At 57.9% G+C, this 12499-nt stretch overlaps 2 protein-coding genes across 2 annotated transcripts in view; one reads left to right on the top strand and one right to left on the bottom strand.

The window, feature by feature from the left end:
• The first annotated feature begins 5585 nt into the window (after positions 1–5585).
• On the top strand, positions 5586–11348 carry HSD11B2 (hydroxysteroid 11-beta dehydrogenase 2). The gene is made up of 5 exons (XM_029213481.1): positions 5586–5968; positions 9424–9636; positions 9753–9938; positions 10045–10182; positions 10396–11348. The coding sequence occupies exons 1-5, from the start codon at positions 5704–5706 to the stop codon at positions 10806–10808; spliced, it is 1215 nt and encodes a 404-aa protein (XP_029069314.1). The 5' UTR covers positions 5586–5703; the 3' UTR covers positions 10809–11348.
• A 469-nt stretch (positions 11349–11817) lies between these two features.
• ATP6V0D1 (ATPase H+ transporting V0 subunit d1) overlaps positions 11818–12499 on the bottom strand; it is a 38095-nt gene continuing 37413 nt past the window's right edge. Inside the window, exon 8 of the mRNA XM_029201805.1 lies at positions 11818–12433. Coding sequence (XP_029057638.1) covers positions 12272–12433 — 162 coding nt within the window. The 3' untranslated portion in view covers positions 11818–12271. The remainder of the gene's footprint in view (positions 12434–12499) is intronic.

Raw genomic sequence — 12499 nt, 5'->3', positions numbered from 1 at the left:
AATAAATTAAACCAGCCAGCCAACAGCAACTAATTTTTGTATCTTTTGCAGTTGTTCTGCCAAGAAAAGGCCTGAATCGGGGTGATGGAAGTTGTAAGGAAGCAAGTTTTGGAATTAGTTTTAACAACTTGCCTTAATTCTACCATTGGGAGACATGTTTCTAATCCAGAAGCAAATTTTATTTTATTTTATTTTATTTTACTTTTTAAAATGTTTTGGAGCAGAAAAAGTTTTAGCGCAGGGCCAAGCAAGAAAAATGGGTGGCTCATGCTCAAAACCCCTAAACTCCCAGAAGCAAATTTTCAAAGGTTGATAGTCTTTCACCTGGCGGTTGCCCACTGAAAAATGCCAACCTCCTAGGCTGAAGGCCAGGGGGCAGTGCTGCCTGATGGTTGGGAGCAGAGTGTCTGGACGGCTGAGTGACCTAGGGCATGTCACTGAGTCTCTCTGAGTCTGTTTTCTAATGTATAGAATGGTAGTACCTGCATCATAGGGATAATGTGAGGATAGTAAATAAAATTAAGCATGAGGAAGGCAAACACAAGGACTGGCCCACAGCAAGCACATAGTAAATGTGGTAGAGGATTATGAATAACTCAGAGCCTCACTGCAGGACCCAAGAAGACCAGTTTCACCTGGAGTTAACCAAGCTGTCCCAGCAAGTGTTCTCAGCTGGGGCTTGCCTTTCCCCTGGGGCTGGTCCACAAAACCCTTTAGAGCAAATTCTCTTAGTGTTTTCCATACTCGAGGGCCCTGATCCCCAAATACCTGCCTTCAATCCTGGAAGCAAAAGAAAAGAAGTTCAGAGAAGGGGGCTGGACACGGTTTGAAAATGCAAGTGATGCTCCTGGCTTCCTGCATTTCCCCAACCCTTCTCCCCAGTAAGCGAAGGGCCTGACTTCCAGGTGCACAGCCTAGAGGAGAGGGATGGGGGACTCAGTTCATGCCTGGTGAGTTGGCAGTCTCCCAGGCTCTTGTGCCACGTGAGTGACGTGCTGGGGACCATGGGCACCCAGCTACCTCTGGGCTCAGCCCTCACATGTCCACGAGCACTTCGGGCTGTTTATCCAAAACAGACCTTTGCTTCTGTCCCTCGTAGGGATGCACCAACAGGACTCCCAGCCTCCCCTCTTTCCTTGTCCCCAAACCCATTTCCTGGCCAACTGGGACAGGGGCCTTATTTGCTCAAGACTACTCCCAGCTCTCCTTTGCCCTCAGAATGAAGTCTAAGAGGGCACATGTGGCAAACTTAGCTCTGCATTAACAGAGCCAGACTTCGGGCTCTGGTACACTTGGTTTTGAATCTTGGGGCTGGTCCAAGATTCAAACTTAAGTGAACCTGAGTTTGAGACCTTGAACAATTTTCCTAGCCTCCAGAAGCCTCAGTTTCCTTGAATGTAAAATAGTAATGATGATACCCACTACAAAGGGCTATTGTGAGGCTTCTGCACCCCAACCCAGGGCTTGGGGCAGAGCAAGAGGTTTGGAGGCCAGTGCATGGAATGAAGATTGAGGATGAGGTAGGAGGGGTCGGCTGCCAGAACTAGGGAGATGATGAGGCCAGTTTTGGACATGCTGAGTGTAAGGGGCCTATGGGTGTCCACGGGAGGCATCTGGGGGCAGCTGGACATGTGGGCCTGGAGTTAAGAGCAAGGCCTTGGCTGGAAAGAAGCATGGGAGTCGCCAATATGTGAGTAGGAAGATGAACTCATGGTGGGGGAGGGACTGAGCATGAGGCTTCCACAGCCAGAGGTTCACCCACAGGGAAGAGAAGCTTGTGAAGGAGGCTGAGAGGGAGAGCCAGAGAGGTAGGAGGAAACCCAGCAGCAGTGGCTTTGCAGGTGCCAAAGGGAGAAAGGGCCTGGGGTACTGAGGAGTTAACTGAAAGCAGAGGTGTATCCATGGTACGTGAGGACTAGGATGTCATCATTGGCGACCCTTGGCGTGGTCAGGAGCGGGAGCTGACTCAGAGCTAGAGTGGGGAGCGGAGAGGGGAGATGGTGACTATAGACAGTTTTCGAGAAACGCGGCTGAGAATGGTGGCGGGGAGCATGAGAACAATGCTTGGGGAAAGGGATATAGGATTGAGTGAGAGAAGTTCTTTATTGCGATTACCAGAGGGAGAGGCCAGAGCGAGCCAGCGTGCATGCTGCTGGGAGGGAGCCAGTGGTTAGTTATGACAGCCACGGTGCGCAGCACAGGGCCCGGCATGAAGTAGGAACTCAATAAAAGTTTGCTCCCTGTGAGGACGGGGAGGGGTGGGGTCTGGAACTCGGGTGGAAAGATTGGCCATTGGCAGGAAGAGGCTCCCCTCTGCCATTGTGCCAGGAGGGAGGAGTGATGGGGTGCCAGGGGGTAAGCAGAATACAAGGCAGGGCCTCCTTGGGACTCTGCTGCCTCCGAACCTGAAGATGAGCTCGTGGTGGGGGAGGGACTGAGCGTGAGGCTTCCACAGCCTGACCACAGAGGAAGGAAGAAGAGGTGATAAGTGAGTGCTTGGCTGCAGAAACCTGGTGTGGTCAGGGAACAGAACATGAGCTCTCAGAGACTGCCACTTGGCACACCCCATCCTGGATTTCTGTTCCTACCATCCTCAGGTCCAGCAGTTGGTTACCTTCCCGGTACTCCTTTCAGAGCCATGCCCTCCCCCAAAGGCCAGTAGATGGGGCCAGTGAGCCGCCGGGCTCGGCAGGAACAGGCCGGGGCCAGCCTGCCAGGCCCTGGCCACCGCACGGCCCTCCGGAGCCTGGGGCACAGGGGGTGGGGTGGGGGGTTGGCTCACCAGGTTTCTGACTCGGGGGGGGGGGGGTGGCGAGGGGTGAGACTAAGGACGAAGGAAAACTATGGGTTGAGGGCTTAGAGGTGGGGTGGCTCAGGGGCTCTGCTCCTTCTGCTTGCCCTTCATTCCTCGGCCCCTGCCAGGCCCGGCCTTATCTGCTGGGGCTCCTGCCGTCTGCCCCCACCCCCTTCCCTTCTCTTCCCTGGAGGACCCTGCCAGCCCAGACTCTTGGTTCTGGCAGAGGCTGGTTCTCTGCCCTTGGGCAGCCACAGCCTGGCACCAGGCCCCAGACAGGGCTGGGCCAGCTCCTCCCAGTCATGACTGCCTGAACCACCTTCTTTCTACTTCCAGAATGTCTCCACCTGATGCGAGGTAAGGGGTCAGTGGCTGAGGAGGTCACAGGGGGCTGGCGCATAGATCCTGGGAAGGAGGCCTGACCGCCTGGCCTCCTGGCCGCCTGGCCTAGGACGTAGGATGAATTTCTGGAGGGGCAGGTTAAATAAAAATGTGACAGATCATCCAGTCCCACGAGACCCAAACCATGCAAGGCTAATATTTCTGTCTAAGGTGGCACAGTGTCCCAGAAGCTGAACAGGCAATACCTCCAGCCCATCCTAGCCATCCTAGACTCCACAACCAAAGACAATTCCCTACATCCCCTCTCAGCAAGTCTCTCTCCCCATCGTGGGCTTCCCAATGAGTCAGGATCCTTCATGTTTCCTCCCCAGGACAGTGTAACATCTTGTTTCTCAGACTCTGTTTTCACCTTGCTTTCCCACTTCCACCTCCCTACCCTTTGACTCCTGCTCTGGCAAGCACTGGCACTACCTGTGTGGCCTTGACCTTGAAAGCTGCCTGGGACCCCTCTTCCTCTCCTCTACATCCCCTCTGCAGTCCCAAGGGGAAGCCCTTAATGGTCTGAAGCTGGAGAAATCACAGCCAGACTCTCAGTAGGACAACTAGAGCTGGGAGGGGAGGGTCCCACCAACCCAGGGTCTACAGCTCAGATCAGGAGGCCAGGTCAAGGGTGCTGTGTCCACCTCTGAGACTGGGACACAGATTGAGGACAACAGGAGTCAGCAGGTTTTGGAGGGTGAATGTTTCCCTGAGTTTCCAGAGAACGGACCCAGACCAAGGGAGTCACTGAAAACACACACAACACACACACACACACACACACACGTACTTACATGCACATACAGGGTTATGGCACAGGGAGAGACATGTCATTTGTGTATGGACAAGCTATGGAGCCCACGGACACGAGTGTACACAAATACAGGCATACACAGGCACACAAGGTCATGTACCCAAAGTCAGGCAGGACCTCCCCAGGCAAGTCCTGCCTCCCTGGGCCAGGGCTAGCTTGTAATCTGTACTTACAGGAGGAGGAATAGGTGGAAGCACAGAAGTGGCTCTGGGAAGGACATGGGTCCTTCACCTTCCCCTTAAGTGGGTCTGACTCCCAGCCCATCCCTGAGACTCCCCCGGCTCATCAGGGGGCCATGCCTGTATGGCAGAGAAGGCTTTGGAGGAAGCATTGCCTTGAAGCCCTGGCACAGAAGCTGAGCATCTAAGATAGAGAATGGGCAAGAGGATTGGGAGGGGTCCATGACCTCCAAGGACCTAGTGCAGGCATGGATGAAGCACTGGGCAAGGGTCCATAAGAAGCAGGGACCCCTCTGCCATGGGCTGACCTACTGACCTCAGCACAGGACTTGGCAGCAAGGTACTGACACCAACTCCTAGTGCCTGCAGAGTCTGGCATGGATGCCAAGCACAGGGTGCCAGACACTGGGGTGGGCAAGGTGGGGGGCCACTAGGCCCCGCATCAACACAGAACTTCATACACACAGGCAGGGAAATGCACCCACATTCACTTATTTTATACCCTGGGGAATCCTAAGAGCAGGGCAGGGATCACCCTGTCCTAGAGGCTGCCCTCACTGACTCCCCAGGTGTCCCCATTGGCCAGGCTCTTGGAGTCCCTGGGGTTGGAGGGTGGGCTGGAGTTAATGGGAGGCCTACATGCTTCCTCAGAACCGCTCCTCCACACACCCGCGCCCACACATATACACTTGTGTGCCAGGAGGAGGTGAGGTTGCTGCATCCCCAGGGCTGGAAAGTGGAAGGAAGAGGGAAGGCGGGGCAGAGACTCGCGAACCCGTTCGGTCACCCTCCTCCCCCCAGCCCCCTGCCCCAAATCGGTCGGTGGCTACGGGCAGCTTAGGTGTGAGAGCACGTCAGGGCGTGTGTGCTAGGCACCTGCAGCGGCGCACGGCGTCCGAGTACGTTACGTGTGCCGGCGTTGGCCGCGGCTGCCTGGTGAGGGCGAGCTGGTTGCCCGCGGTATTCCGGCAAGCCCGGCGACCGCGGCGGTGCTGTCAGTGTGGGGAACTTGGCTGAAGGTTGCGCGTGTCCTCAGGCGTCCCGAGCAAGTGTGAGCTGTGGATGTGCTCACCTGGGAGCCGCGGCTCAGCCGCCCAGGGCGCACATGTCGGGGCGCAGGAGTGAGCGGATGCGGGGCACTAGGGCTAGACCGACCGGACCTCTCCCGGGCGCGGCGGGTGGCGAGGCGGCTGCTCCTCGAGCAGCAACTTTGGGACTCGGTTCCGGCTTCTTCGAAAGCGGATCTGGCCTCGGGGGCGTGGTAGAGGGCGGGAGGTAGAGGTGGGGGCACCTGCCGGGCAGTGGGTGAGAGGAGAGAAGTAAAGGAAAGCCCCGCCCCTTCCCCGCCTCCGCTCCGCCCTCGCCCCCGCCCCCGGGGCTCTTTATAAACTCGGCCCGAGGGCTAACAGAGAAAGCGAGTATCTCTCCCGCCCCTGGCTGGTGTTCTGCACCACCCCGCGCCCCGGCCCCGAGTCCCAATCCCTGCTCTCCAGCCCGGCCCCTGCCCCGCCCCGGCCCAGCCCGGCCCGGCCGCCATGGAGAGCTGGCCCTGGCCGTCGGGCGGCGCCTGGCTGCTTGTGGCGGCCCGTGCGCTGCTGCAGCTGCTGCGCGCGGACCTGCGTCTGGGCCGCCCGCTGCTGGCGGCGCTGGCGCTGCTGGCCGCGCTCGACTGGCTGTGCCAGCGCCTGCTGCCCCCGCTGGCCGCACTTGCCGTGTTGGCCGCCACCGGCTGGATCGTGTTGTCCCGCCTGGCGCGCCCGCAGCGCCTGCCCGTGGCGACTCGCGCGGTGCTCATCACCGGTGAGTGCGCGGGGCGCGGAGCGCGGGGATTCCAGGTTCGAGGGCGGGACCGGACACTCAGAGGGCTCCCCGTGGGCATGCCAAGGCAAGGTGGGACCCCTAGCCCAGGAGTGGGGGAGTCCCTCTCCCCTGGGTGCAGGGAACCAGCCAAGTAGGAAGAGCAGGGCACCTCCCCAAGTCCGGGTTAACTACCTGTGGCTTCAGGGAGTGTTGGAGGGAGAATGAGGCAGGGAGCGGGCAGGTGCACAGGGGAAACTTGTAGCTAAGAAAGAAGGAGCCTTCTGGAGTTTGGGGTTTATGCTATGTCCCTGTCCAAGAGAGCAGTCTTCGGACAGAGGACACTGCTCTGAGGGACTTCAGAGGATGGTCACCCTTTGAACTCTGCCTAACATCCCCACGTGGGAGGTACCATCTCCTCTTCCCTGGGATTAGAGGAATAGGCTTAGATGAAGAGTTAGGACCCCCAATTGTCTGGGCTCCTTGGAGTCCAGAAAAGCTTGAGGTCATCATGAGGGACAGCTGGGCATTCGGCTGCCTCTCAGATCCCACCACCCAAACCTAAATTTCTGAAGTAGCTGTCCAGAGTCTGCACCCAGCACGCCACCACCATTCCTCCTGGTCCTCTGTGCCCAGGAAGGAGGTGAGGTCTTGGAGAGCTGGGCTCAGGTGCCTCTGGTCACCTGGCTGAGCTCTCTTTGTGTGGAGCAAGGAATAAATCTGTCATCAGAAGGAGGGAAGGAGGAGCTGAGGCCCAGCCTGAAGTGGGGAGGGGGAGAAAGGCCAGTGGGCACTGGCTCCATTGTATGGAGGAGGGGCAGCCCGGTCTCTCCCCTAACCCCCATGGCTTTGGACAGGTGCTCAGGGCTCTGCCCTTGCATTGGGCCTGGGCTGGGGGCAGCCACCGGCTGACTGGCTTCTCAGAGACCTCAGTCTAGCAGGGGGCCCTGCATGATCAGATGGAGCTGGAAGAACTTCCCAGAGGAGGCCATCCTTGAGCTGGGCCTCAGAGGCTGGGTGGAGATAGGTGGAGTGTGGAAGGTGTTTTGGATTAGACAAAGGGTGTGGGATAGAAGCTTGAGGCAGGAATGAGCATGGCCTGGGCAGGGGACAGTCAGTAACCAGTCTGGCTGCTGAGATGTGGTGGGATATAAGGTTGTTTCCTTGGAAGGGGCCTTGAATGCCTGGCAAGAAGCCAGAATGTACTGAGGTGGGTGAAGGTGGCATGAGGGTTTGGGCTTCAGTTAAGATGGTGGAGACAGAGCAGGGCTCAGGCTGGATGGGAGAGACCCTAGTTCAGGGTGGAGTGTGAAGTTTCAAGGGACCCCAGTTTTAGTGGTTTAAGGAAGGAGAGATGACAGACCTCCTGGTATTGAAGCAGGGAGCTTCTTTCCCCAGGGATGAGGCAGCTCCCCTCCTGCCTTCTAATTAATGAGTTATCTCAACAGGACCCAGGCCATCTGCAGATATTAGTGACCCAGGCAGTCTTTCCTGGGATCTCACCCCAGGCCTTTGTGCTGCCGCTGTTACATCTCCTAGCCTCGAGCCTGAGTGAGGTGAGAGGAGGGATGCCTTTTGTGAATTGGGCTTCCCTCAGCTCTGGTTGCAAAGCCCCGTGAGGGAGGAGGGGAAGAAGACTGCCCAGCCCACCCCACGTAAGCATCAAGAGTAGGCCTCCAAGCTTCCCAATGCCCCCAAACTCTGGGGTTTCCTCTCTCACCACGGACTGCCAGACAAGTAGGTGACCAGGCCCTGCCTCACCTGCTAGGAACGCTGTGTCTTGAGGCTGCCAGAGCTGCCACCCACCCCTCCCTGAGAACCGCTGGCCAAGGCTACTTGGGGAGCTCAGCCCTGGGGTCAGGGTTTGGGTTGAGTGGCTGGGTGCCTTGTGTGCACAGCTGTGCACTGCTGGGGTCTCATGGGAGTGAGCCCATTGTTGTTCATGGCTCACTGCATGTAGGTTGGAGTTATGTGCAGGTATCGCAATGTGTGTGCAGGTGAGCAAGAGGGTGTGAAAGGCTTGGGTGACTGTGTTGGGACCGCAGAGCTGAGGTTCTGGAAGGCCTCAGTTTCCCTGTGAAGGGGCTGTCTGCTCTGGAAGGGAGCTTAGGCAAATGGGGACACACACACAAACACACACATACACACAAGGGCGCTCACTCCCCTCCCCCAGCCAGACTTGCCCAGGAAATACCCCTCCACTGGGGCTTGCTGGTGGGTCCCCAGCCACACAAATCCCAGCTTGCAGACCCCTGCCTAGCTTTGTTCTCTGCCTTAACAGAGGGGACAGGGCTGAAATGGGGGGAACTCGTTGTGCAGAACCACTTTGCAGCTTCTGCTCAGCAAGACCACCACAGGGGCAGGCTCCAGAGAGCCTCCTCCCTCACTGCCCCCAGCCCTGGTTGGCCACCCGTGGAGCCGGATTGGAATGGGAACAATCAAGGAAGCAGGGGTTTATCAGACCCACTGGCTGGCTCTGCCTGGTGGTTCATCTCTCTACATACCAAAGACAGGAAATTAGGCCTCCAAGAGTGGTAACTGACCTCAGGTCACACTTGGTGGGCATGGGAAGGGATTCTAACGCAGATCTGTTCTTATCTTCATCCATTGTGCCCCTGTCATGGGGGCAAGTGGTCTGGGGCTCAGAGAATGCTCCAGTGTTGCCACTGATTGGAATTCCGAGGGTGGTGGTCAGGGGTGAAGTACAGATGGGCCTCCAACTTGCCTAGAGCCAGGAATAATAGTTGAGGGTGTTGAGGCTGGAAAGGAAGGTGGCTCTCAGGTTGTACAGGGTCTGGATGATGGGAATAGAGGACTTCAGCTTCCTGCTAAGGGCTGTGGGGAGCCTTGGAGAGGTTTTCAGCAGCAGAGGGATATTGTCATTTTTGGAAGGATCCCTCTGGCTGCTTAGGTAGAGAATGGATCCAAGGGGGCAAGATGGGACAGCACTACAAAAGGGAGCTGCTTCAGTGTCCAGGTAAGAAGAAGAAGCCTGGGCAAAGGCAGTGAGAAAGGAAGGGAGGCTGTGCAGTAATACTGCGCATGCGAGCTGAGGCCTGATATCGACCAGACAGAAGGACATCAGAGCTGGGACTGGGTCTCAGCTGGGACTGGCTGACCTGCAATAGAGTCCTGACCTTACTATATGCTGCCTGAGTGACTTTGGGAAGCAACTTAGCATTACTAGGACTCAGTTTCCTCATCTGTAAAGTGGGGATCATAAGCCACGTTTGATGGGGTAGCTATGAGTCGTCAGGGAGATGACAGTTGTGAAAGAGTTGGTACTCAGGTGCTCAGCCAGAGGGGCAAAGCCTGCCAGGAAAAGAAGGGAGGGCTGCTGACTGTTGGTACATTGGGTGTCAGAGGCCTGGATCCCATCCAGACCGTGGTGACCCTGGGGTTGTCTCAGGCCGGACTGGGCCACAGTGGGAGTTCACTGGCTGTCCTTCCCTGGCCAGGCTGTGACTCTGGTTTTGGCAAGGCGACGGCCAAGAAGCTGGATGCGCTGGGCTTCACAGTGCTGGCTACCGTGTTGGATTTGAATAGCCCTGGTGCCCTAGAGCTGCGTGCCTGCTGTTCTCCTCGTTTAAAGCTGCTACAGATGGACCTGACCAAGCCAGCGGACATTAGCCGCGTGCTGGAGTTCACCAAGGCCCACACCGCCAGCACTGGTCAGTAGGCTCAGCTCCGCCAGGAAAGGGCACGGCTCGGCAGGTGTGAGGGGGCAGGGGTTGGAGGTCTGCTGCCGAGCTGACCCTCAGCTTCCCTCCTGGCTCCATGCCTTCAGGTCTGTGGGGCTTGGTCAACAACGCGGGTCAGAACATCCTCGTGGCAGATGCGGAGCTGTCTCCAGTGTCCACATTCCGCAGCTGCATGGAGGTGAACTTCTTCGGTACACTTGAGATGACCAAGGGCCTCTTGCCACTGCTGCGCCATTCCAGCGGGCGCATCGTGACCGTGAGCAGCCCAGCAGGTGAGGGTCCTCCCACACCGGAGCAGAAAAGGTGCCCCTGCAGGGCGGGGAGAGGTGCTGGAGCCCCTGGCCTAGGCTGAGCTGCCCACTCCCAATCCATCCCCAGGAGACATGCCATTTCCGTGCTTGGCTGCCTATGGGACCTCCAAAGCGGCTGTCGCGTTGCTCATGGACACGTTCAGTTGTGAACTTTTGCCCTGGGGTGTCAAGGTCAGCGTCATCCAGCCTGCCTGCTTCAAGACAGGTGAGGTTCAGGGATTTGGGGCTGGGGCCTGTGTGGTGTAGTGGGGGAGGGGGGAAGGTGAAGTGGGTGTGGTCTTCTCTGGAGTGGGGTGGGGTCTGAGGAATGGGCGTGGCTTTGGCTGGGGGCGGGTCTCAGGTTGTGAGTTAGAGAGACCTGGGTCTGGCTTTGGCTTCCCTAACAGACCCCACTCTGACCTTGCCACTCCTTCCCCAGAGGCAGTGAAAGACATGGACCAGTGGGAAGAGCGCAAGCGGCAGCTGCTGGCCAACCTGCCCCGAGAGCTGCTGCAGGCCTACGGTGAGGACTACATCGAGCACTTGAACGGGCAGTTCCTGCATTGTCTGAGCCAAGCACTGCCAGACCTCAGCCCGGTTGTAGATGCCATCACCGATGCGCTGCTGGCAGCTCAACCACGCCGCCGCTATTACCCAGGCCATGGCCTGGGGCTCATGTACTTCATCCACTACTACCTGCCTGAGGGCCTGCGGCGCCGTTTCCTGCAGTCCTTCTTCATCAGTCCCTATGTGCCAAGAGCACTGCGGCCCAGCCAGCCTGGCCTTACCTCTGCCCGGGATGTAGCCCAGGACCCAGGCCCTAAACCGGGCCCTTCCCCCACTGCCCAATGAGCAGTACATGCATAGAACTGCTCCGGCAGAGGAGATCCCTTATGCCCTTGGTCCTCCCCTGGGCATTCTGACCCCCCAGGTCTGCCCCAAAGCCTGGCCTAAAGGACCCCAACCCCACCCACTGCCAATGTCACAGGCCAGGCCTGGTGAGGCTGCTTCCCCGTGAACCTCCGGGCCTCTCCTGCTTCATGAGCCCAAACAGACCCTCCTGGGCACAAGGCTCCACCATGCACCTTGGAGAACCCAGCTGGATGGAGAGTTTAGTGCAAGACTCAGCTGTAGCCTTTGACAGTATCCTGCAGACAGTGCCTCTGCAAACTAAGGAATGACTGGGAAGGTTGGGGACCCCCTCAGGATTATTTCTTGGCACCAGTGCCTCAGTGCTGCGATTTGAAGGGTGAATCCCACTGTTTCTTGACTGGCTCAAGAATTAGGGCCCTGACCACCCACCCCAAGCCCCCCAAGCCACAGGGAGGCTGCATATTCTACTTGCCTGATTGCCACTTTTTGAATAAAGACAAATTTTTATTTCTCCTAGAATGGGGGAGATGCTATGTTCGCCTAGGTGACAGGCTGTGGCTGTGAAACAGACTGGGCACCGCCTGGGGGCCGAGGCTCTGGGCATAGACTCTGGTTAACACCCAACCCCCTTCAACAACCTTGGGCAGATCATTTATCCATAGGTTTCCTCATAGTGAAATGGGGGTAATGACCCCAGCCCAGGGAGTTCTGGGGCTCAATGAAGCAAAGAGGGAGGCCTGGGCGCCCTCTAGAGTCAGGAGCCAGCACCACAGGCCTGTCAGAGCCTCCAGCAGAGGAAGGGGCTAATCCTCCACTGACTTTCCCCACCCTGAGGAATCTGGCCACACAGGGACAGGGCCAGCCTAGGGCTGCCACCCGAGGAAGGAAGGTAGAAGGTTTAGGTGGGGGTGGGCTCAGCGAGGGTGGGGCCCGAGGGGAGTTGGGGATCTGGGAGAGGGACTAGGGCCCAAAGGAGACAGAAGACAGCTGGGCTTAGAGAGGGCAGTTTTTATTGTCTCAGAGGGGCAGAGCTACTTCCCCTATTCCCCAAGGACACGCACGCTCTATCCTGCCCCTGCGCCACGGCTCTGGGGGACCCGCTGAGGGAAGAGGAGGTTCACGCTGCCCCCAGGGGTTCTCAGGTTAGGGAGGAACACAAACGTGACCACATGCTTCTCAGATACGTCAGCGGCTGTAAACATAGGGCTGAGGGGGCCTCCTTGCTCTGGAGGTGGGGGGCTTGGTCCATCCTTGGTGGGGGGAGCAGGTGCCCAGCCCCTTTTCAGGCCCAAGAGCAGTCTCAGAGAGGGTCAGGGAAGCTGGGCAGCCACTAGGACAGTGTGCTACCCCCCAGGGCACGTAGGTGAGCCGTGAGCTTTGTCACAGCACACGCAGACACACAGGCGCACACACACACTTGTGGGGAGCCTTGGGCCAGGGTGCTAGAAGATGGGGATGTAGTTGTCGATCTTGGCTCGGTGGCGCTGGGCGATGCACTCCGCGATCCATACAATGTTGCGACACTCCTGCTCCTTGAGCTTCACAAAGGCGTAGAAAACACCAAAGTGGAACTGGTTCAGGAAGGCCAACTTGTTCAGTTTCACCTGCAGACACAGGCAGGAGTGGTGTGCAGGTGGCCATGACCAGAGTCAGGCCTAAGCCACCAACCC

Source organism: Monodon monoceros, unplaced genomic scaffold (assembly GCF_005190385.1).
Source record: "Monodon monoceros isolate NGI ecotype Baffin Bay Population unplaced genomic scaffold, NGI_Narwhal_1 Super_Scaffold_10, whole genome shotgun sequence".
Lineage (NCBI taxonomy): Eukaryota > Metazoa > Chordata > Mammalia > Artiodactyla > Monodontidae > Monodon > Monodon monoceros.
This window is presented reverse-complemented; position numbering and strand designations above follow the sequence as displayed.